Source organism: Sapajus apella, unplaced genomic scaffold (genome assembly GCF_009761245.1).
Source record: "Sapajus apella isolate SASKATOON/1434 unplaced genomic scaffold, GSC_monkey_1.0 scaffold207, whole genome shotgun sequence".
Lineage (NCBI taxonomy): Eukaryota > Metazoa > Chordata > Mammalia > Primates > Cebidae > Sapajus > Sapajus apella.
In genome coordinates, this window is record NW_022437147.1 from 48,141 (window position 1) to 70,637 (window position 22,497).

The 22,497-nt window shown below is 42.0% G+C and overlaps 1 protein-coding gene and 1 pseudogene across 12 annotated transcripts in view; one reads left to right on the forward strand and one right to left on the reverse strand.

Moving 5' to 3' along the window:
* The window catches only part of SVIL (supervillin), a 217,876-nt gene that overhangs the window by 48,112 nt on the left and 147,267 nt on the right, over positions 1–22,497 (reverse strand). For 7 of the 12 annotated variants that reach the window (XM_032270273.1, XM_032270274.1, XM_032270275.1 and 4 more), the window contains 4 exons: positions 14,041–14,098; positions 8,462–8,553; positions 463–520; positions 194–345 (listed from right to left, as the gene is read on the reverse strand). In XM_032270273.1, the coding sequence (XP_032126164.1) occupies positions 194–345; positions 463–470 (160 nt within the window). In that variant the 5' untranslated portion in view covers positions 471–520; positions 8,462–8,553; positions 14,041–14,098. Of the gene's footprint in view, positions 1–193; positions 346–462; positions 521–8,461; positions 8,554–14,040; positions 14,099–15,695; positions 16,961–22,497 lie in introns of those variants that run through there. The other 5 variants (XM_032270270.1, XM_032270272.1, XM_032270271.1 and 2 more) reach the window with 2 other exon arrangements.
* Positions 20,741–20,812, forward strand: LOC116544150 (annotated as a pseudogene).

Here is a 22,497-nt window from a genome sequence, read left to right on the forward strand (position 1 = left end):
AAGGCTGCAGTGAGCTGTGATCACACTCCTGCATTCCAGCCTGTGACAGAGTGGAACCTTGTGTTACAAAAAATAATATCAACACAGTTCACTTTTGTGGACTATCTCATGTCCTGACACCCTGGGTGGAAAAGGCGACATGTAACAAGCCAGGCAGCATACTGGAAAATGGGCCACCCAGTTCCCCGCTCACCGATGTGGGGGCTGGCAGGGTCGCTGGCTCGCATGTATCGAGGGGTGTCTTCCTCCAGCAGGCGGTGAGTCACTAACCCTGTGCAGCTCTGCAAGAGGATGGGCTGGGTGTCATTTTCAATTCCTTCCAGGCGCCTGGCAATTCTTTCTTTTCTGTGAAATACACCAAAAGAGGCAGAGTGAGCAACAGCGATGGAGTCTAAAGGAAAATGAAATACTACTTTGCCAAGCTCTCTTCTACTTCCTAACGCCATACTATAAAGATCTTACCTTTTCATTTCTAAGAATTCGTCTTTCTTTGGTTCAAAGATTTGTCTTAATTCTGCAACTAAAAGAAAACCAAAAAAGAACAAAATATAGTATTTAGTAGTCTGGCACTCATTTTATTCACCATGCAACATATTTATTGAACAGAAAATTTCAGTTCTTGGTTCCTGCGTAACAGGGATATGCAAAACTGACCAAGTTCCTGCTTTCATGGAGACTGTTTTCTGGTAGGGGAGGCCAATGCCAAATGAATAGTGCGCGGCACGCGCACACACACACACACACACACACACACACACACACACACACTGGGATGTATCATCCTCCTCCACGGTCAAGTTGAATATTTGATGCCCATAAAAATGACTGAGTTATCAAGGCAAAGCTAAGCCATGCTCATTCAGCATACTGTTTAATATGAAATAAATATGTAATATATTTAAAATTACACACATTAAAATAATTTAAATAGAATGTTTCATTGTATATACATTGCAACATCTGTATATGTGACTCATGTAAATGTCACATATATAGGTTGGTAAAGAAGTAAAATCATACAGGGTGAGGGAGAAGGTTCTTTCATCTAGGGGAATCAAGGGAGACCTGACTAGCAAGATCTTTCTAGGAAAGCATTTTAGGCAGAAATCTCAATAACTGTTTCTAACTTTGGTTTGGTTTAACAAAGTATTCTTAGCCTCTATTATGGAAATCATTTACAGAAGTAGAGACTAGGACCGTGAACCCCACAGGGCCATCAGCAAGCTACAAGCATGAACTCATGGCCACTCCTCCTCCACCCTCTCTGGGAATCTGTAAATGGCTGTAATTATCTGATTGTGTTTCCAACAGAGCCTAAAGTGGGCGCTTCAATTAGCTACAGTTTAGATGAACACAGGTCCTCAACCTCCCTGCACAGGCTTTCACTGGAAGGAAGTGTTAACAATGTTGCCTTGCTATAATTTAGGTAGATGATGGGTAAGGCAATTACCCCAATGTTTCTGGCAGCATTGGAGAAAGAGAACAAACCTTGTGCTGAGGTTGGGAGGTTCTCACATGATACTGACTACAAGGATATTACTGAGATGCCAGACAACTGTTTCTTTGGAGAAATGGCCACAGTTCATGGGGAATAAAAGTCTCTCTTTCTGCCTCCTCCTCAATAGCTTAAATTCATAAGGGCTCATCTGAGTGAGTCCTATGAAGGACTCAGAATGGGGTGGGAGTAAGAGAGGGGGGTGGCTGGGCAGCCCCGGGCCAGGGTCAATGAAAAGTTTTGAAAGGCTGAGTCAAAGGAGAAACTCAAAGGAATTTGATTTTCAACTGCTTCAATTTCCGTTTTCTTTTCTCAAAGTGGTAATTTTTAGGAATGAGTCAAAACTACACACATCCACGCACGCGCACACAACACATACATGCATACATACACACACATACCTTTACTGCCCTTTGTGTTCAGAGACAGAAGCCTTGTTTTTTCTTCATTTACTTTTAAGTGATAGCCACCTTAAAACTTTAGCTGAATTTGTTAAGGTAGCTGGCTTCAAAAAAGCAAAACCTCTTTCCCTCTGACTTCAAAAAGATCTCTCAGTTGGCCTCCCCAGGAACCAGAGTAGCTGGGGGCAAAGAAGTCCTCATTCTAATTACGCTCCTATTTAAAAGACAGGGGTATAATGAGAATGGTGCACCTGCCACGCAGTCTTGTGAGAGGAGGCTTGACCGGTAACGACAGCTTCCCCGTCAACAAATTAGCCCTGGTGAGATTATGGTGACAAAACTTTAATAGCTGGTAGGACATATTTTGAAAATATTTTCAAGGATGACAAAAACAAAGGGTTTTAATTAGTTATTTAAACCCCAAAGAGGAGAGGGGAGCCATATTTTTCAAAAGACCGCTCAAGAAGCTATCAAAACCAAATTCCAAGGGCATCTAAAAGGCATGGCTTGAACTCATGCCTCGAACACATAACTGAAAAATAGAAAATATTAATAGCGTCCTGAGTAGCATAATCGCCTCTCCCCTCCCCTCCTGTCTTTTCCCCTCCTTTCCTCTCCTTTTCTTTCTACACCCCTCTTTCCTTTACAGACAGGGTCTCATTCTCTCACCCAGGCTGGCGTGTAGAGGCACGATCTTGACTCACTGCAGCCTCAACCTCCCAGACTCAAGTGATCCTCCCAACTCAGCCTCATGAGTAGCTGGGATTAGGGGCACATACCACCACACCTGGCTAGCTTTTTGTATTTTTTGTGGAGACGGGGTTTCGCTATGTTCTCCAGGATGGTCTTGAACTCCTGGGCTCAAGGGATCTAACCACCTCGGCCTCCCAAAGTGCTGGATGGCAGGCGTGAGCCACCACGCCTGGCCTGACACTTCCGTTTTCTCCCCCCGCATTATTTCAACTGGGTAAATATCAAAACCATTAATATATAGAGTGTCATTGACCTTCCATTGGAAAAAGTGAAGATAGGCTTTTCTTGGTTCTAATTAGAGAGTGTTGAAAGTTACTTTCATTTCATCCAAATTTTAATTAATTTTACAATTTTTCTATAGAAATGCAACTAAAGGGGTTTTTCAGAAAGATTACCACAGTATATGGAAAGGCAAAGCAACATGTTGCTTCCTGCCATTCTCTACTTCCCATGTTCCAGAAGGAAAGATCTAGCTGGGAGAGTGTGCTGGCTCCCTACACACAGGAAAGGTAGACTTTCCTACTGCCCACCAGGGAACACTGCCCTCTGATAGCCGTCCGCTTCTGTGCATAAGACGAGAAGTTCTCAGGATAGGATGTAGCAGGCACGCAGATGTACCTCATCAAGGTCATGGGTTCAGGAAGCTGGCTTTGGAGAGCTCACAGATCACTATGGGGGCACTAATGGCTTCTGAGCGGGAAGTGGCTGTGTTGTGAACTCTGCACCGCAGGATGTTGTACGTCCCAGGTTCTCCTAGAAATGCTAAATCACCCCCAGTTGCTGCAACACAAAAATGTCACATATTTCTAAAGCCCATTAGGGGCTGTCCTAGATTGAGAACCACTGAGAATCACTGACTCCCCCAGGTCCTAGAATTTCAAATACACAGCCTGTGCCTTAGACACCCAGGCCTTCGGTTACCCAGTGCGGACGCCACTAGCCCAGCATTGCACTCTCTTCAGTCAAGCCCAGATTCAATGCAAAGCTATGCCAAGCCTACTGCTCCTGGAAACTAGAATCCATCAACGTAGGGTCCTCTCTGATCATTTCACTGAGGAATTACATGAGGTCGTAAAATAAACTATGCTTTCAATATACTGATGAGCTTACTAATTCTTAGTGAAAACCTATAGTGAATTTTTAAAGGAAAATAAATAAAGCTCTCCAGCAAACAATTAATGACCTCTCAGCCTATTCTTTCTAGCAAATATATTTTCAATTACCAAGATATGCCTCATTCCTACAGAAATGGGATTATAAGAAATGATGCACAAGACAAAAAGAAGCAACAGAGAGACATTTTGAGTTTTGCCTCTTTTCCCCAAGTCTATACAAACATGTAATATAATTAATGTGTATTATATTACATATGTGTTTTATATTATTATTAATAATAATAGCCAGGCATGGTGGCTTATGACTGTAATCCCAGCACTTTAGGAGGCTGAGGCAGGTGGATCACTTGAGGTCAGGAGTTTGAGACCAGCCTGGCCAACATGATGAACTCCCGTCTCTACTAAAAATACAAAAAAATTAGCCTGGTGTGGTGGGCATGCATGTGTAATCCCAGCTACTCGGGAGGCTGAGGCAGGAGAATTGCATGAACCCAGGAGACAGAGGTTGCACTGGGACAAGATGATGCCACTGCACTCCAGCCTGGGTGACAGAGCATCATTCTGTCTCAAATGTGTATATATATATATATAAAACATGGTTTATATTATATATTTTATATTATATTATTATATAAACCATGTTTTATATTACTATCAATCATATAAACATTTTTTGTATTATTGGCATAAAGCCAATACTAAAAACATCATGGATAAAAGTCATTGTTGCTGTGGGAATCTATGTTGTAACTCTGTTGTTTTATTTATAAAGTCTACCTACAGTTCGGCCAAAGTTACCTTCTGATTGATAATCTTAAAAGTTCCTGTTCTTTCAAAACTTCATAAAAGTTTTGTGTAATTCCAGACTTACAGAAAATTTAAAAGATATCCTTTGGCCGGGCGTGGTGGCTCACGCCTGTAATCCCAGCACTTTGGGAGGCCGAGGGGGATGGATCACGATGTCAGCAGATGGAGACCATCCTCGCTAACACAGTGAAACCCTGTCTCTACTAAAAATACAAAAAATTAGCTGGGCATGGTGGCGAGTGCCTATAGTTCCAGCTACTTGGGAGGCTGAGTAGCTGGGACTACAGGTGCATGCCACCACGCCTGGCTAATTTTTGTATTTTTAGTAGAGAAAGGCATTTCACCATGTTGGCCAGGGTGGTCTCAATCTCTTGACCTCATGATCTGCCCCCCTTGCCCTCCCAAAGTGCTGGGATTATAGGCGTGAGCCACCACGCCCAGCCAGGAGTTTTGAACATATCCACCTGTCCCTTATTTTACCTGCTATCTTGGTCTGTTACTCTTCTGTGAGTAATTCTGAGTGGTACTACTGTGGCAATATGGCCTCTATGAACGTATTTCTTTAGTTATTTCTGATGGGAGCTGGAGGTTAGTTTTCAAATAAGGCTATTTAAGGAAATTTGATAGCAAAACTATAATACTTCATACGTTATTTACAACTGCCTAATATGTTTTGCAATAATGATATATAACACCGATATTCTGAACCATTTGGTCTGTGGGGTGCTTTTCTTGGGACACATAGTTTCTTCCATTAGCTCTAAGAAACAGGATTTCTAGTTTGGACATTGTTGAGTTCAGTCCTCCAAACCTGAGTACAGTAGAACTTTCCAAAGAAATATTAGTGGCAGGGGTACTGCCAAGAACACTTCTCTCCTCCTTCACGCGACAGCCAGAGAGACTAGGCCAGATCTGGAATATTCTGAGCTTACTTCCCACAAGAGTAAAGCCCTTTAACTTTACACTTGGATGGCAGCCACTAATATAAAGACAAGCAGCTCATACACCAAGCAATTACAAGCTAGAGGAATAGGGGAGGGGTGATGGCTGCAGGGTGTAGGGTTTCTTTCTGGAATAATGAAAATGTTCTAAAACTGGCTGTACTGATGGATGCAGAACTCTGTGAATTGCTGAAGCTGACAGAATCGCATACCTTAAATGAAAGGATTGCATGGTAGGTGTGTTGTAACTTAATAAAACTGCTAAAGAAAGTGGAATCATATATTTGGTCCATTTCATAATTCCTAAATAAAAAATCTATTTTAATATTATAAATGTTACATAAGTAAATATTTTTATTTTTATTTTTTGAGATGGAGTCTCGCTCAGCCACCCAGGCTGGAGTGCAGTGTTGTAATCTCGGCTCACTGCAACCGCCATCCTCTGGGTTCAAGCAATTCTCCCGTCTCAGCCTCCAGAGTAGCTGGGATTACAGGCACCTGCCATCATGCTCAGCTCATTTTTGTATTTTTAGTGGAGACGGGGTTTCATCATGTTGGCCAGGCTGGTCTTGAATTCCTGACCTCAGGTGATCCGCCTGCCTTGGCGTCCCAAAGTGCTAGGATTACATGTATGAGCCACCACGCATGGCCTAGTTAAACATTTTTAATTCCTTGATTACTTGTTTGTGATACACACTTAGAGGACGTCTCTTAGAGAAAAAGTGACGACCACTTTAATGCCCAGTTTCACAGGAAATGAACAGAAAGAAGCTTTTATAAACATCACATAAAAAACTTGATGTCATTAAAATAAAATTATAACTAAATCATGTTTAAATATAATATTGCTAAGAGCTGACACACCAAATCATTAACATATCTGTTAAATCAGAGAAAAAAAAGAGATTGCTGGTCTTTCCAAATCTGCCTACTTTATTTTTCATAAAAAGCAAAGGTATGTGAAATAAGACTGTAGAGAATTTAGGTGAAATTCAGGGGAAGTGAGGCACTGTCATTTTTAAAGCATATTTTAAAGATTTAAGGGACCATGTTGATTTAGAAACATCAATCTGGTGAATACATAAAATAATCATCTTTGATTTGTAAAGATTATTTTTTATAATCATTTATGACATATTTTTTAATACAATCAGCTAACAAGCTTAGGTGTTCTAAAAGTTTATCACAGATGAAGTTACCATTGGTTGAACCTTAAGGAGCCTAGCATTTCATACTGTTTTTGATTTTTCTGCTCATAATATTGTCGGTGGTATTATGCATCAAATAAAGGAACCCGGACAGAGAACGGGAAAGAGGGACCCTTCTGACTGGTGGAAACAACCTGCCATGTAGAACTTTGCCTAATCAGCTCTTCTCAGCTACTGCTAATATTGATTTGCTCATTCTTATACGTTGTTTTGATCATCTGCATAGGTTTTAAGAACTTTGTCTCAGATTAAATCAGTTTTTTTGTCTTTCACAGAGAGTGCTAAACAATGGCAGAGCCATTCCATTTGACAGCCATTCTGGCCCCATCTGCATCCGTCCTACCCGGACAGGAGGCTATTGAGTTGCCCTTGGAAACCCCCGGGGGAGAGCTGATGGGAGCACAGTGTGGTCACTTCATTTCTAGGTACCATGAATGATTAATTTTCTTTTTGATATGAAATCTCATCTGCCTCCTTGTAATTCTACACATTATTCTTACTTTTGGCCTCTGGAGCCACATAGAATAGACCTGTACTTCAGCTGACAGTGTTGTAAGTACTTGAAAATTGCAGCAAGTCTGGGTTTTCTTCGCCAGGCCAAATCCCCGGGGTCCTTCAGACATCCATCCTCATCAGAATATGTCTTGGTCCATCATCAGTTCAATTCCTCAGGATAGAGTCCAATTCATTGGCAGGTCTTATAAAATGGATTTACTTTCTATTAAAAGAAGATGCGTTTGATCTGATTTCTTTTGGGCATGATCCTTTGCTTTTTCTTTCAGAGTAGAAAAAATTCTGCCCTTCCATCAAATTGGTTTCTTCCACAGGAAGGTTTCCACAGCACACTCAGGATGAAGACATTTTGTGAGCTGGGACTAATGATCATTCCTTGTGCTAGTGTTCCAGTCACAATGACCAAGCAATGTTTACAACATTTCACAGGTAAAACTAGGGCGAATTGGCTTCTAGTTGGTGCAGACATTTTACTGCATGTGCGCCTTGCCCAGTGGAAATAGTAATTTACCAACCACGTGTGAGTGCTGCTTGGGGAAGAAGACAGATTGTCATGATGTGGTCTTCACGGGCTGTTTGCAGCCCAGCACGGAGGTACAAGATGTTAAATGTAAAAGGCCTGGCCTGGTGCGGTGGCTCATGCCCGTAATCCCAGCACTTTGGGAGGATCACCTGAGGCCAGGAGTTTGAGACCAGCCTGGCTAACCTTGTGAAAACCCTGCCTCTACTAAAAATTCAAAAAAATTACCCAGATGTGGTGGCATGCACCTATAATCCCAGCTACTTGGGAGGCTGAGGCTGGAGAATCTCTAAAACCTGAGAAGCGGAGGTGGCAGTGAGCTGAGAATGCACTGCTGTACTCCAGCCTGGGTGGCTGAGGGAGACTCCATCTCAAAAAAAAAAAAAAAAAAAGCCCTAACTCTGGGAAGCATCAAGAGGCCTGGGACAGCCACCGGAGGCAGCAGGAGTGGGTGGACAGAGAAGAGATGGGGGGGCCTCCAGTAAAAACCTGAGGATGCCTACAATTAAAGGGCAAGAAGGAGTAGCAAGGAGAGGATTCAAAATGCATCAGAGAGATGCAAGGGAATTGAAGCCAATCCTTGGAGGAGGCAGGCAGGGCCACAAAGGAGACTGTGAGCTGGAGGTGAGGGAGAGATCTGCTGGAGGAAATGCAGACAACACAGGACTCGTCGACCCAGACACGCTGGTCACTGAGGAGCTGCCTTACCTTTCGGAAGTGCAGCTGAAAGCTTAGCATCGATTCCTCTTTTGTGGTTAGGGAGCTGTTCTTGATCTTCGAGTGACAACTCTTTCTGAAAGCTAAAAATTACTCCATTAATGAAGTCCATTTAAATCAAGATATATAAGTGAAAAAATACAGAACATAAAAATTACGATATTGTTACATATCATTAAACATGAACACATAGATCATAAGTAAAACATTTTATTTTGGGGAGAAAATTGGTACCTTTTTCATTTACTTATATTTATGTAAATACGGTGATTTTTTGTGCACCTAAGTAATTACAGCAGGATTAGTGGGTAGTGTGGTGTGGTGTGGTGTGTGAGGGTGAAAATATTGCTGAATTGGAAGTCATATGCTTTCGCTCACACTGAGCACCTCTTCTTGACCTAGGAATAGGTTTGCAAGCTTGGATTAATTACTCAGCCTCTCTGTGCTACAATTTCTTCTTCAGAAAATCAGTAACTTGTCTAGGTGATCTACATGCTGTCCTCCAGTATCAAAATTATACTAAAGTAACAGATGCCTTCAAACAACCAAGATATTAAAATTTGGAAAACCTCATGAAGCCTTGTGTTGGAATAAAAGAGGAAATGAAAGGGGAGAATAATGAGGGAAGTGAGCCCTTCCTGTAGACTTCCCCAGGGTAAGCACACCCAGGTATCTCCCTAATTATCTCCCCAAGACCCTAAGACGTGTGAACTACTCAGTGGTATGCTGATGAAGGTGCAAATGGCCCTGCCCTCATGTCCCACCCACCCAGCCCCACCCACTCAGGCCCTGCCCACCCAGACCCTCCACCTGGCCCTGAGAAAAGCACCTGCTTTGTAGTATTGGCGGGTGGTGTCAACACTCTCACCACGGCGGCTCCCACAGGACTCACTGAACTCCAGGTCGGGAGAAAGGCACGCATGTCTGGCCCCAGCACAACACCAGAACTAGTATCATCCTCAGTTTACAGATCCGGGAATTGTTACATGATTTTCCCAAAAACTCATATTTGACAAGAAGAAGAGAAGAGATTCAAATCCATCTCCTAGTTTAATACCAGCCACAGCCACCCCGAGACTGCTGCGTACACAACTCCATGGTCTTCGATGTGCCTGGAGCGGGCAGGGCAGAGGGTGCTGGTGTCTTGAGAGAAGCAAACCCGTGAAAACAGGGAACTGCTGTTCCTCAAGGTCAGTGTGACCTCGGAGGGTGAAAGACAGGCTTGGAAAAGACTCACTGTGCAGCCGACCCTCCCCCTGCACAGGTGCATTTCCATAAAGGCCAAGGGAGAGACGGAGGAAGCTGTGTGGACACTGTGTAAGTGGGACGCATGAATCACCCATACCCCATGTATAAACTACACCGAAGCAACTTCTACGCCGTCCAAAACACGATCCACCACTCTTCCCTCCTAGAACAAAGTCCATCTTCGTTTTTCCATATACGATGGAGTAAAGCTTATATTCCCTAAGTATGTGCGTCATGTGTTCACATTATTTAATAAAAAGTCCTGAGAAGAATTAGGCTTTATCAGCCACGCTCTGGAATGGCTAGAAGACCCCGGGACACCTGCCTAGTCAGAAACTCAGAGCGAGCCCCGACTTCTAAACACTGAGTCATAAGGCAGTAACTACTCCTGTCAGTGTTTTATTCACCTGCAGGATTTAGTTGAAAGCTAAAAAAACTAATGGCAGAAATGTACCTGACTTGAGGAATGCCATGTTATTTTAATTGATTATTTAATTGCTAATTTAAATATATTGACAAAGCTCTGTACTTGCTTTGGGAAACTAAAATATTTTCAAGAAAAAAAAAATCTACGTTAGAGTGAAATAATGCAGTCCCTAAAATATTCAGCTTCTCAGACCACCGACCTTGGGGTACAAATGCTATCTCATATTTTCAAAAATAAACGTCTGTGTGTCTTTATTTCCTTCTTTCTTTCTGTTTCTCAGAAAGCTCAATGGAGCCACTAATGAAAAGCAAGAAACTGTCCCTGAGTCCAATACTCCGCTGGAGTCTACAGAGCGAGCTTTACGAGTCGTCTCCCGGACACTCCCCAGATCCACGGGCACTTATTTTCTTGAAACACGCTGCAAATGGAGCCAGTGCCCAGTGAAGTGTAGCCTTTTGACAGCAGGTCAGAAACCAGTGGAAACCAGAGCTCTAAGAGGAAAGTCTCTGATGCTCCCCAGCATGGTTCACTTGACACGCTGTTTCCTCCCCTGAGCACTCTCCTCTCCAGCCTCCTGCCATCCTGTGGCTTCGTCTCGCTCCTGGTCTGTGCCTCAGTTGGCTGGTCATGTCCTCAGCGCAGAGCACCCAGACCCACCGCCTATCCCCACCAGCACCCAAAGGATATTACACAACTCATTAACCACAGCACTTTGTGGGGACTGAGGCAGGAGGGTTGTTTGAGCCCAGGAGTTCAAGACCAGCCTGGGGGACACAGCAAGATCCCATCTCTACAAAAAATAGAAAAATTAGCCAGGCACAGGCACAAGCCTATAGACCCAGCTACTCAGGAGGCTGAGGTGGTAGGACTCATTGAAACTAGGAGTTTGAGGCTGCAGTGAGCTATGATCGTGCCACTGTACTCCAGCCTGGGTGACAGAGTGGGACCCTGTCTCTTAAAAAATCTAAGTGATTAAATTAAACATTATTTTAAGAAAATTAACATATTTCAAATAAATGACTACTGCAAAACATTTCAAATGAATACTACGATTCACCCTGAGTATTTCTGGTGTACCTTCTATGCAATGTTGAGGTGATGGCTAGGGGTAAAATCATTACAAACACTGGTAATAACTACAAGAGCATGAGGGCAATAACATCAGTTACAAGCCCCTCCTTCCTCCTGCCCTCCCTTCCTTCTCATCCTCCCTCCTTCCCTTTCTTCGTTCCTTTCTTCTTTGATCTTTGGATAGGACATAATTGGGAACACATCACTCCTTATTACCTTTGCTCACCTTGCATACATGTGTGAATAACTGGCATAATTGCACGTGTTGATAAAGTAACAATTTTAGAATCTGCAGGTTCCAGGTAGACATTTATTACCAAGTCCACGCGGCTGTCATCACCCTCTGTTCCCCTCTCCGCGGCCTCTCTCCCCTGCTCCTGCTAAATGACCAGGGCTTCTGGGAAAGCGGATGAGCAGACAGGAGGAGCAGGGGCAGACTGGGCTGGAAAGTGTGGCTGTGGCTCAAGGTGGTGCCACAGGCTGTGATTGATGCAAGACCCCTCCAATCAACATGTGAAATCGAGTTTCTCTCTTTAAAACAAAAATAATGTTCCTTCCCTGAACTTTCTCTACCCGAGGGCACCAATCATCAGTGAAAATACAGGTAAGACACACTTGTAAAATTCAGCACGGTTCATCAGTGAGCACCTTTTTCTGCTCATTTAATGCTGATGAAGCCCAAGGACCTGTGAGAGTCCGGACTCTCCTCTCCTCTCCACTTCTTCTGACTCAGAGGCACCTGAGCAGAGCAACTGGTAGGGTCCATTCCTAACGCACCAGGGACAAAGGAATCTCTGCAGGGACATCCTCTGCAGGGACAACCTCTGCAGGCCTTGGTGTCTTGCTACAGCTCAACCCAAAGTAAGAGCCTGTGTTTCCACAGGGAAGCGTCTGTCCATAGATACTAAAGTCAATGCCGTCCGCCTCATTTCTGCATCTTGATTTTAACTTTCTAACAGTGAGAAACACCTTTTGGATTTTTATCCAGCTCTCTGTATCTCCCCTGAAACAGCGCTCGCTCTTCAGGGCTGACTGTGCCACCATCTCCCTCCCTCTGCTTCAATCATCTAAGAAGGGAATGCCCCCTGCTTCTGTGACAATTTGTCTTCTAAACGTGTCCCATTAACCTACTTAAATGCCTACCCGTAGCAACACAGGGGAATTTTAGTAAAGGGAGAGCAGTATGCTCTGCTGTTATCATCTCTATTTTTCACAACATGCAATGTGCTACTATTACAAGGACTGCCCAGCAGCCACGCGGTGTAAGTCTCCTCTGCAATCTGCTCATTACAAGATATGAGAGATGAAGCCCCACTAGCTCATACTTTCGTCTCTTTTACCGGGTGTCTGGTTGACCAGGTTTCTTCTGAGGAAGCAGGCTCTTGTGCCTCCAGCCCATTTTACACTTAGCACCATGGCGCACAGGCTGTCACTTTAACAGGTATGCATGCCATGACACCCATGATTTGAGAATAGCTGTGTCTCTGTGAGTCTCTGTCCACTGATGTGTGTGGCTTTCATATTGCATGCCTTTCCTATCCCTGAATAAGGAATGACTTCCTGTCTCTTTTTCCTTAGTCACTTATTAGCTCCATGACAGTTAAACCAACCTGCCAGGGACATCATAGAAACCAAGCCTCAGGTCCTAGTAAAACATGGCCAAGATGAGAAATATGGATGCACCCCATTAAAAAAGTGATGTTTCCTGAGTCAGTTAAGACAACCTCACTGATGACCCTGGATCATCTTTGCTCTAATTAACCTTATATTTAGATGTGCTGCTTGATGATACTGTGTGTAAAAATTAAATACAGAACAAAAATTTAAAAGATGTGGATGAAATACATCAAAAATTTGTCCCATCCAGTGTGTTCACAAGATCAACTCTGCCATTTTCAAATGCAGAGCAGGCTCAGCCTGAGGAGGACAGGAGTTACATCCCTGTCTATTAAAATGTTATTGAAATGCAAACCCTTTGTCGTCAAGAAACAATGTCATAATAGCTTAAGCACAAGAGCAACTTAGTGGAATTTGGGGCTGGGTCCTTCCACTGTAATGAAGCACAGGTTGAGACCCTTGCCTGACTCTGACTGTGTAGGAGATATTTTGTTGGCAATAGTTTGGTTCCTTTCAGACTATTAATATAGACAGCGATCTACTAAGAAGCACCTGAGATACAGCTACTGTGTATGGCATAGACATTCATTTCCACATTCTCTTACATCCACAATGATGTGTCATGGAGTTTCAGCACATTAGGTCAATCAAATTAGCACCCATAATATTCTGCAGCCAAGGGGACTGGAAGTACAGAAAGGTTAAGAGAGAGAGTTGGGAAGATTAGGGAAGAATAACTTGGATGGATGGATGGATGGGTGTGTGTGTGTGTGTGTGTGTGTGTGTGTGAAAAGGGAAGGGGAGGGAGGAGAGGAAGGAAAGAGGGAGAGAGAGGGAGAAGAAATAAGTTTAAGCCATTTCTAAAAAAATCTAGCTCTCTTTTTCATGGACAGATTGCAAAAGGACAGATTGCAAAAGCATGCAACTTTTCTTTGCATGTTTAGAGGCAGGTGTGATAAAGAAAAGGTAATAGTCCTTTAAAAGTTTGCAACGGCAAGAGAACAAAGATTCTATTCTCCAAGTAGTTTCCATAAACAGCATTAAATATAAAAGAGTCCTTTGCTTCATACATTTTAATAAATCAAATTCTAGGGAGACAACATATTGCCATACATTGAAACTCATGAGTTAGATATTCAAGAGAATAATTTCAAAAGCTATGACAAATCTTTAAAATGTCACAGTCCTTGAGCCAAGGTCACCTTACCTTGAAACTTTTCTTTGATGTGAGAATCCAACGAAGCTTAAGTTTTTCTTGTTGAAATCTAAGGAAAAAGAAATGAAATAACATTAAAATACTTACACAAAATCTCCCTTTGAACATATAAGAAAAAGAAAACCATGAATCAGACAAAAAATAGAAATACAAAAATGACACTTTCTAAGAATCAAATTCCATGTAAATTTCCATATGCAAGTTTTTTTTCTCTTCTAGAAAGTAGCCAACTTTACTCCGTGGGTAAAAGTAATGATAACAACAATAATATTTCTAACATAGTTCAATGTTATTTAAATTTGTCACGCAACAAGAATAACTCAAAGCAATTAAATACTAAATAATGCAGCTATATACTCAGGAATAGAAGCGAAATAAGCAATTTTGGTCACGGTAACTAGAAATGTTTGGGATGCCTTTAAAGAATGGGAGTGGGGTCTGAAGAGCAGAGGACAACTCAGCTGTGTCTTTTGCTTTCATCAAAATCTAAACAATAACAACCAATAAAAAAAACACCATTTACTAGTATTTTGAAGACAAGATATATATTATATAAAGACAGCTGGTAACAATTCTATACAGGAAAAATACATCCCGAGTGAACAGGTTAATCAAAACCAGGCACAGACAAAATTTATAACCAGTCTAATGGCATGTAATCTGTTTTAAAGCCTTTGGTATTGAAACCATTTTTTCACTAAGAAAACCACAAATAGACACTTACAGAAACTTCTTCCCCTAAGGAAGTGCCTTTGGCTGTTTTATAGTTAGGGGCAGAAGCCCAAGGAAAAATAAGTACAAAATATCTCAGATGCTGACACTTCATTATCCATCAAAATACATCCTCAGTCCTAGAATTTGGAAGTGTGGCCAACTAAAGAAATCAACAATAAAATAAAAGGTATAATGCCAGTGAAACATCTAAGCTTTTCTCCTAATTATACAAGTATTTTGTTATGTAATTAACAAAAGAGAAATCAATTCAAAAACCATCAAGTACTGCAGAAGAAAATTCCTGAATCTGAGGTCTGTATTGTTCAAGTCACTTAACAGTGCATTTGAGCTAGAAACAGTTTTGATGTATAATGGCTGGGTTTCAAATATACTCAAAATAACCTGAGCATTTCATTTTTGTTCAGTCAGTAAACCGAACATGCCATACCACTTCAGTAGTTAAACTGAAAGCATATATTTTCCTCTGTGCTGGAAGAAAGCCACTAAAAAGACAGTATCTTGTTCCAACCTGTCTCACATGAAGAGTTAATAAAAAGACACTCACTCACCACTGCCTACTGGAAATAATTTAGTATGTATAGCATTGATTTAGAAAAATACTTTAACTGAAGTGCAGCACATCTAGAATCTGATCCAAAGTGTGGGCATTCCAATTGCATTTGCAATTTTTCCTACATAAAGGCTTAAGTGGTTTAGCAGCAACTTTAACTTACTGAAGGAAAAAAATTCACTTATCAGCAATCACAAGATAAGCTCATTTATAAACTTAATTAGATATTTTAAATGTCTTTTGAGAAACGTGTATAAGTAATTGGACACCGGAGAATACACAGGGTAAAACAGAGGACCCCCAGTATTCATTATGCCATAAAATCCATACATAAGTGCATTTCATATTTCCCTTGCCTTACCTTGTTTCTCAGAGAATTTGAAAGCTCCCAAATAGCTGGAAAAGCCTGGGCTTCTGAACATGCTGGCACACAGAAGGCTCGGTAGCACAGCCTGCTCTACAGCTAATTCTCAGCCAGCAGCGACCTTCGTCTGGTCTAAGCAAAACTGGGTTGAGATTTTTCACAGTGCAGGACTACAGCGACCAGGCACTTGTGTCTTTGAGCCTCTGGTACGTGAAAAGCAAGAGGCTGCCGGCTGGAAGAGCTCAGACCCCATAATCAGATTAGGAACAGAAATTAAGCCTGGAGGCGCTGCAACAGACTGGAGCCCAGTGATGGGACGTGGGTGATACAGATGACCAAGGCAAAGCCACGCGCATCCCAGGATTTGCTTCTGCTAAGCAGACAATGCTGCAACCTAACCATCCTTGGAGGAGTCAAACACAACTTCCTCTCCCTACAAACACACACTCACAAAAGCAAAACCTACAGAGACTCTCGATGCATTGGGAAGAAGGGACGTTTGAGGATTTCCAGGCTGCTCCAAGTCTGGCTTTGGCTACGTTAAATGAAGTATTTTACCTAACAGAGAGCCAAAAGCCCATACTTAAGATTTATGAACAACATATGAGTGAAACTGTGGGAAAAGAAAGGGCAGATATTACTAGAGATTCAAAAATTTTAATTTGAGGCAGAAGCCATTAAGTTAAGCTTCTCCTATTAGACGGCCCCCTGTTTAATTTTAACCACAATATGTAGGTGGTGGGCCCAAGCAATGCTCATGCAATTTCAAGAAAAATTCACAATAATTACAGACTGATCGTTTGTACAGCGAAATGAGACATTCAAGACAACAAAAGGAAATTGTCTCATTTGCAAGCTAAGGAAATAGGGCTAGACGAATAACTTGCCCCTGGATAGACAATTGTTTGGTGATGGAGCTGCAGGATGCTGGAGAGGTGGGATCAAGATTGTGACTCACCACACCCCCACCTGGGAGCAGGGACTCTGAGTTTGTCTTTGTATCTTTAGTTCTGGACACTGTACCTGGTGCACAGTATGTCTGCAGGAAATGTTTGCTGAATGACCATAGGAAATCACGAGATAATCTCTTCTAAAAGCTAGAGATTCTCCTTCTAAAATGGGCATGTCGACTTAGTATCCTGTGATCAAACCAGGTGGACTTAGGCTAATTTGTAAAATACAAACACACAGTGAAAATGAAGAATTATATGCTGAATTAACAAAGGCACATAAGGCTGGGCGCAGTGGCTCACGCCTGTAATCCCAGCACTTTGGGAGGCCAAGGTAGGCAGATCACAAGGTCAAGAGATTGAAACCATCCTGACTAACATGCTGAAACCCTGGCTCTACTAAAAAATACAAAAATTAGCTGGGCATGGTGGCGAACACCTGTAGTCTCAGCTACTTGGGAGGCTGAGGCAGGAGAACTGCTTGAACCAGGGAATCGGAGGTTGCAGTGAGGCAAGATCAAGCCATTGCACTCCAGCCTGGCTCCTGGCAACAGAGCAAGATTCTGTCTCAAACAATAAAAAATAAAAATAAAATAAAGGCACATAAATATAAGGTACATCAACCTTGGGTATTAGAGGGGTCAGTGATAGCATTTGGCATTTTTCTCTATAAACTCCTCATTACATTATAGTCATAAAATCAGGAAGAACTATGGCAAATAGGATGGTTAACAAAAACTCAGCGAGGAACAACATCAGTACTGTGGATAACTAAAATAGAAACTTGATGCTAAGGTCACAGATAATTAGCAACAAAAAGAAAAAAGGGAGTACTGGGAGGAGAAGAGGAAAGAGAGGGAGTAGCAGAAGCAACTGATTCTGGAAATAAAGAGATAGGACGAATCAGGAATGGTAGCTGATGCTTGGCTGAGGCCAAGAGGGAGGATCACCTGAGTCCAGGAGTCCGAGACTGGCCTGGGCAACATGGTGAGGGCCTGTCTCTACCAAAAATAAAAAATAAGCTGGGTGTGGTTTTACATGCTTATAGTCCCAGTTACTTGGGAGGCTGAGGCATGAGGATGACTTGAGGCCAGGAGGTCAAGGCTGCAGTGAGACATGATCACACCACTGCACTCCAGCCTGGGCAGCAACAGAGTGAGACCCTACATTAAAAAACAAAAACAAAACAAAACAAAACAAAAAACAAGAAACAAACAAAAAAAAAACAACAGAAGAGAGAGATAGGATGAAATAATATACATGTTGACATGTTGATAAATAATCCTTTACAAAGTACTTAACAGCTTATTAGCCAGGTATGGTGGCTCATGCCTGTAATTCTAGCACTTTGGAAGGCCAAGGCAGGCAGATCATGAGGTCAGGAGTTTGAGATCAGCCTGGTCAATATGGTGAAACACCATCTCTACCAAAAATACTAAAATTAGCTGGGCATGGTGGCATGGGCTGTAGTCCCAGCTTCTCAGGAGGCTGAGGCAGAAGAATCGTTTGAACCTGGGAGGCAGAGGTTACAGTGAGCCAAGATCTCACCACTGCACTCCAGGCTGGGTGACAGAGCAGGACTCCATCTCAAAAAAAAGAAAAAAAAAAAGAACGTAACAGCTTATGGAACACAGTATCACTGCTCATCACCCTTTTTGTGTTTGAATACTACTCTTCCTATAGAATACTCATTTACAGTTTTCCTAAAAGAATCTAAAAGCTTACTTTGGATGATTATTAGGGAATAAGTCTATTCTAATTTTTTTTCAAATTTTCCTGTCATTTGCTTTTCCTTTTCCTCTTTTTTATTCTAACATTTATTTTAGATTTAGGGGTATCTGTGCAGGTTTGTTACATGGGTACATTGAGTGACGCTGAGGTTTGGGGTACAATGGATCCCATCACCCCTGTACTGAGCATAGTACCCAATCATTAGTTTGTCAGTCCTTGCCCCCTTCCCGTATTTTAGATTTTGAAAATGAAATTTCAGTACAGGATTTTTAAAAAATGTTGCATATTTTCTTTAAGTTGGTAATGGAGTCTTACCACTTTGCCTCACCTATTGATTATAATTAAAGCAAACATTTAAATATGACATAATTGCTGAAAGGAAAAAGCACAACATTCTTTGTAAAATTATGGATATAAAATTTTATCTATTATTTAAGCATCCTAACCATATGAAACCAAATAAGCCTGTGAAGAAAAATGTATATTTTATATTGATAGAAAATATCTGTAGAAATGCTTTATTTACTCTCCAATAATTATAATTATTATTTTTAATTTTTCCACTTGACATTCAGAAATTATTATTAAATTATCATTATTTTTGTAGGTTAGCTCATTCACACAAGGGAGCTACAAAATACCCAAACCTTTCCTCACATCATTCTGTAGGTAAACATATTTATTTGCAGAGGAATTCTAAGTTGTGACTGTGACCTTTTTTTTGAGACAGAGTCTTGCTGTGTCACCCAGGCTGGAGTGCAATGGCACGTCTCGGCTCACTGCAACCTCTGCCTGCCAGGTTCAAGCAATGCTCCTGCCTCAGCCTCCGAGTAGCTGGGATTACAGTGCCCATCACCACACCTGGTTAATTTTTATATTTTTAATAGAGACGGGGTTTCACCATGCTGGCCAGGCTGGTCTCAAACTCCTGACCTCAGGTGATCTGCCCACCTTGGCCTCCCAAAGTGCTGGGATTACAGGTGTGAGCCACCACACCTGGCCTGTGACTTTCTTAAATTTCAGGGAGAAGACATTTTAACTGAGCGCTGATGGTGGTGTATTCCCTGTTCAATAGCATCACACAGCCACCAGCTCAGCATGAATGCACAAAGTCCCCTGCTGCTGTGTCCACTGAGAAGTCCTCATCTTAGGAGCAATGCTTTATGGAAGTAAGATATTTTACTGGGTGTTTTTAAGGTTTCAACCTTTAAATTAAAGAGAAGTAAAAGCAAATACTTAAGTTGCCTTTAGATGGGCATGCAAACATGCTCTAGGAGGAGGGGCATAACCGTGTGACTGGGAGAGGCTGAAGGAGGTCACTGTCATAGCAGGTCAAAGAACATGTCACATCATGGTACACATCACATCGAGCCATGGTACATGTCATGCTGTGTCGTGGTACATGGGTGGTGGCTGCAGGGGACCTGAAGGATCTATGAGTGAGCCATTGCAATGCTGACACCCCACCGTGGCATCACTGGATCAAGTGAATCAGGCCCAGTACATCCAGAACCTTGGACCCTGGGAAGACTGGAGCCGAAGAGGCCTTTCTGATCACCCAGTCTTCATTTAGTGAAATGGTAGATGACTCCTATAGAACACTCAAGGTCACATAGCTTGTGGCATGGAAGTGCCAGGCTGAAAATCCACATCCTCTGACTCTCCCCAGGACAATTCCCACAGTCCCGATCAGTCTGAACACAAAAGAACAGGCACCAATGTTGTAAACTTGTCCTGCATTGAGGTCATAGAGGCTCCCAGCCCTGTAGCCCACGTGGATGTCACTGGCAAAGGGGCCAGCCTGACCCCAGAAGGAGACGTCAGGCCAGCTGCAGTTGTCTTTCATAAACCATGTACTATTTCTAACCATATACTATTTCTAGGGTAAGTCACTCCTATCCTAGACTTATGATTTCTAAGTCTAGTTTTGATCCCATAGACATTGCTCAAAACCAGGGCTGCCCCCAGATATGAGTAAGTGGGGCATAGCTAAGGTCAGAAGGCTCAGAGAGAAGTCAGGGTCCCTGGTGGGCTGTGGGTGCTGTGAATAAAGGGAAGTAATTGATTATCACTTTCCCTTTTCTTCCTAATTCTCCCACTTGGTTGGAGAGGAGTAAGATGTGGATGTGGCTACTTTGAAGTGTGTAGGAAGCAATGACTCATTAACTTTATTTCTAGACATCATACAAGGAAATTACTATGAATGGACTCAAGGATGTCTAGCATTTCTATACTGATACCACCCAACTGTCTGGCATCGCAGATGTGGCATGCCGTCCACTTTACCACCAGCGTTTAAGGAACCATCTCTAGTAAGCATATTTGATCTAAGTGTGCGTATGCATATGAGTGCCATGGGCTGGGTCAGTGATAAGTTATTATGGTGAAGAGAAATGACACAAAAATTAAGCTCAGTTGGTTACACTGAGGTCCCAGCCTAGGTAACAATTCTAAGACAAGAAGTTTGGATTTCTTAGTTTCCTTCCATGGGGATTTTATTTCGGGATTCTGCCAATGAAATATTTCTGTGAAACTTGTTTTGCACACTTCTATCTGTGTGCTTCTAAGTAAACGATAAATTCCGATTCTCTAAGTATTTTTTAAGTTTCCTATAATTCCCAATTTTCTTGGATATTTGGCACTAAGACCTTTGCTCTTTTTCTCTCACTGGATATTTAGTAAGTCCTACTGGCACTATTCTATTGAGTGGAAGTGAGAGGTTGCCTTTGCTGACTGAAAAATTCCAAATAGGTCATTGAACTAGTGAAGACTAACCTCTGTAATGATTAGAATTATTCATTCAGCCAACAATAATATCATGACTGAGTTTTCTTCTCAATAACTGACTGACACACATGATGCAATTCTCATGAGAAAATTCTTACTTTTTTTTTTTTTTTTGAGATGGAATCTTGCTCTGTCGCCCAGGCTGGAGTGCAGTGGTGTGATCTCGGCTCACTGCAACCTACACCTCCAGGGTTAGAGCGATTCTTCTGCCTCAGCCTCCTGAGTAGCTGAGACTACAGGTGCCCACCACCACACCCAGCTAATTTTTTGTAATTTTAGTAGAGATGGGGTTTCACCGTATTAGCCAGGATGGTCTCGATCTCCTGATCTTTTGATCCACCTGCCTCGGCCTCCCAAAGTGCAGGGATTACAGGGGTGAGCCACCATGCCTGGCCGAAAACTCTTACTTTTTACCTAGGATTGATTTTTTTGATCATTGAGAAATATGACACATTGGAATTTTGCTCACTGCACTATAGTCATTGTGGACTAAATAGACGGACAAAATTTTCCACAATATTAGTAAGTATGCTAACAGTGCTAGGATCTGCTTTGATCACTGATGTATCTTTATGACTGAAGTACTCTTGAAGGGGTAAAAATGTGAGTTTCAATAGTATGCGTTTTCCTATGAAACTTGAAATTGGATAAATTGCTAAGCTATCTGGTATCTGGCTTTCCTCTCCCGAGTACCTTTGGCTTCATTTTTGTTAAGATCAAAGTGTGTGCTGTGAACAAGGTCAATGGTAAATAGATCAATTGGCCCCTTAGATGAATGACAATCAGGATAATTCCTTCAGCCAACATGACTACGTTCTTCTTCTCAATGAGTGACTATCATACCTGGTGGGATCTACAAGAGGGAAACTTTATTTTTTACTAAAATTGCATTAATATAACGTTGACAATTTCTGTGATTATTGATACCACCTCTACGATGTGATATTCATTTGGTCTAACTAGAGAAGTTAACATGCTAACTTCTAATTTATATGTCAGGTTGCTATGTTTTTACAATGTTTGTAGTTTATTGATGGTGACTCACAACATAAAGACTATGGCATTATAGCTACATGTTCTAATTCTGATACATACATATCTCATCATTTATTATATTAAGTACAATTATGAGTAGTATATCTTTTTCGGCCACCCAGGCAGAAGTGCAGTGATGTGACTGTAGCTCACTGTAGCCTTGAACTCCTGGGCTCAAGCAATTCTCCCCCTCATCCTCCTGAGTCTCCAGAACTATAGGCATGGGTCAACACGCCTGGTTAATTTTTGAATTTTTTGGTAGAGATTGGGTCTTACTATGTTTCCCAGGCTGATCT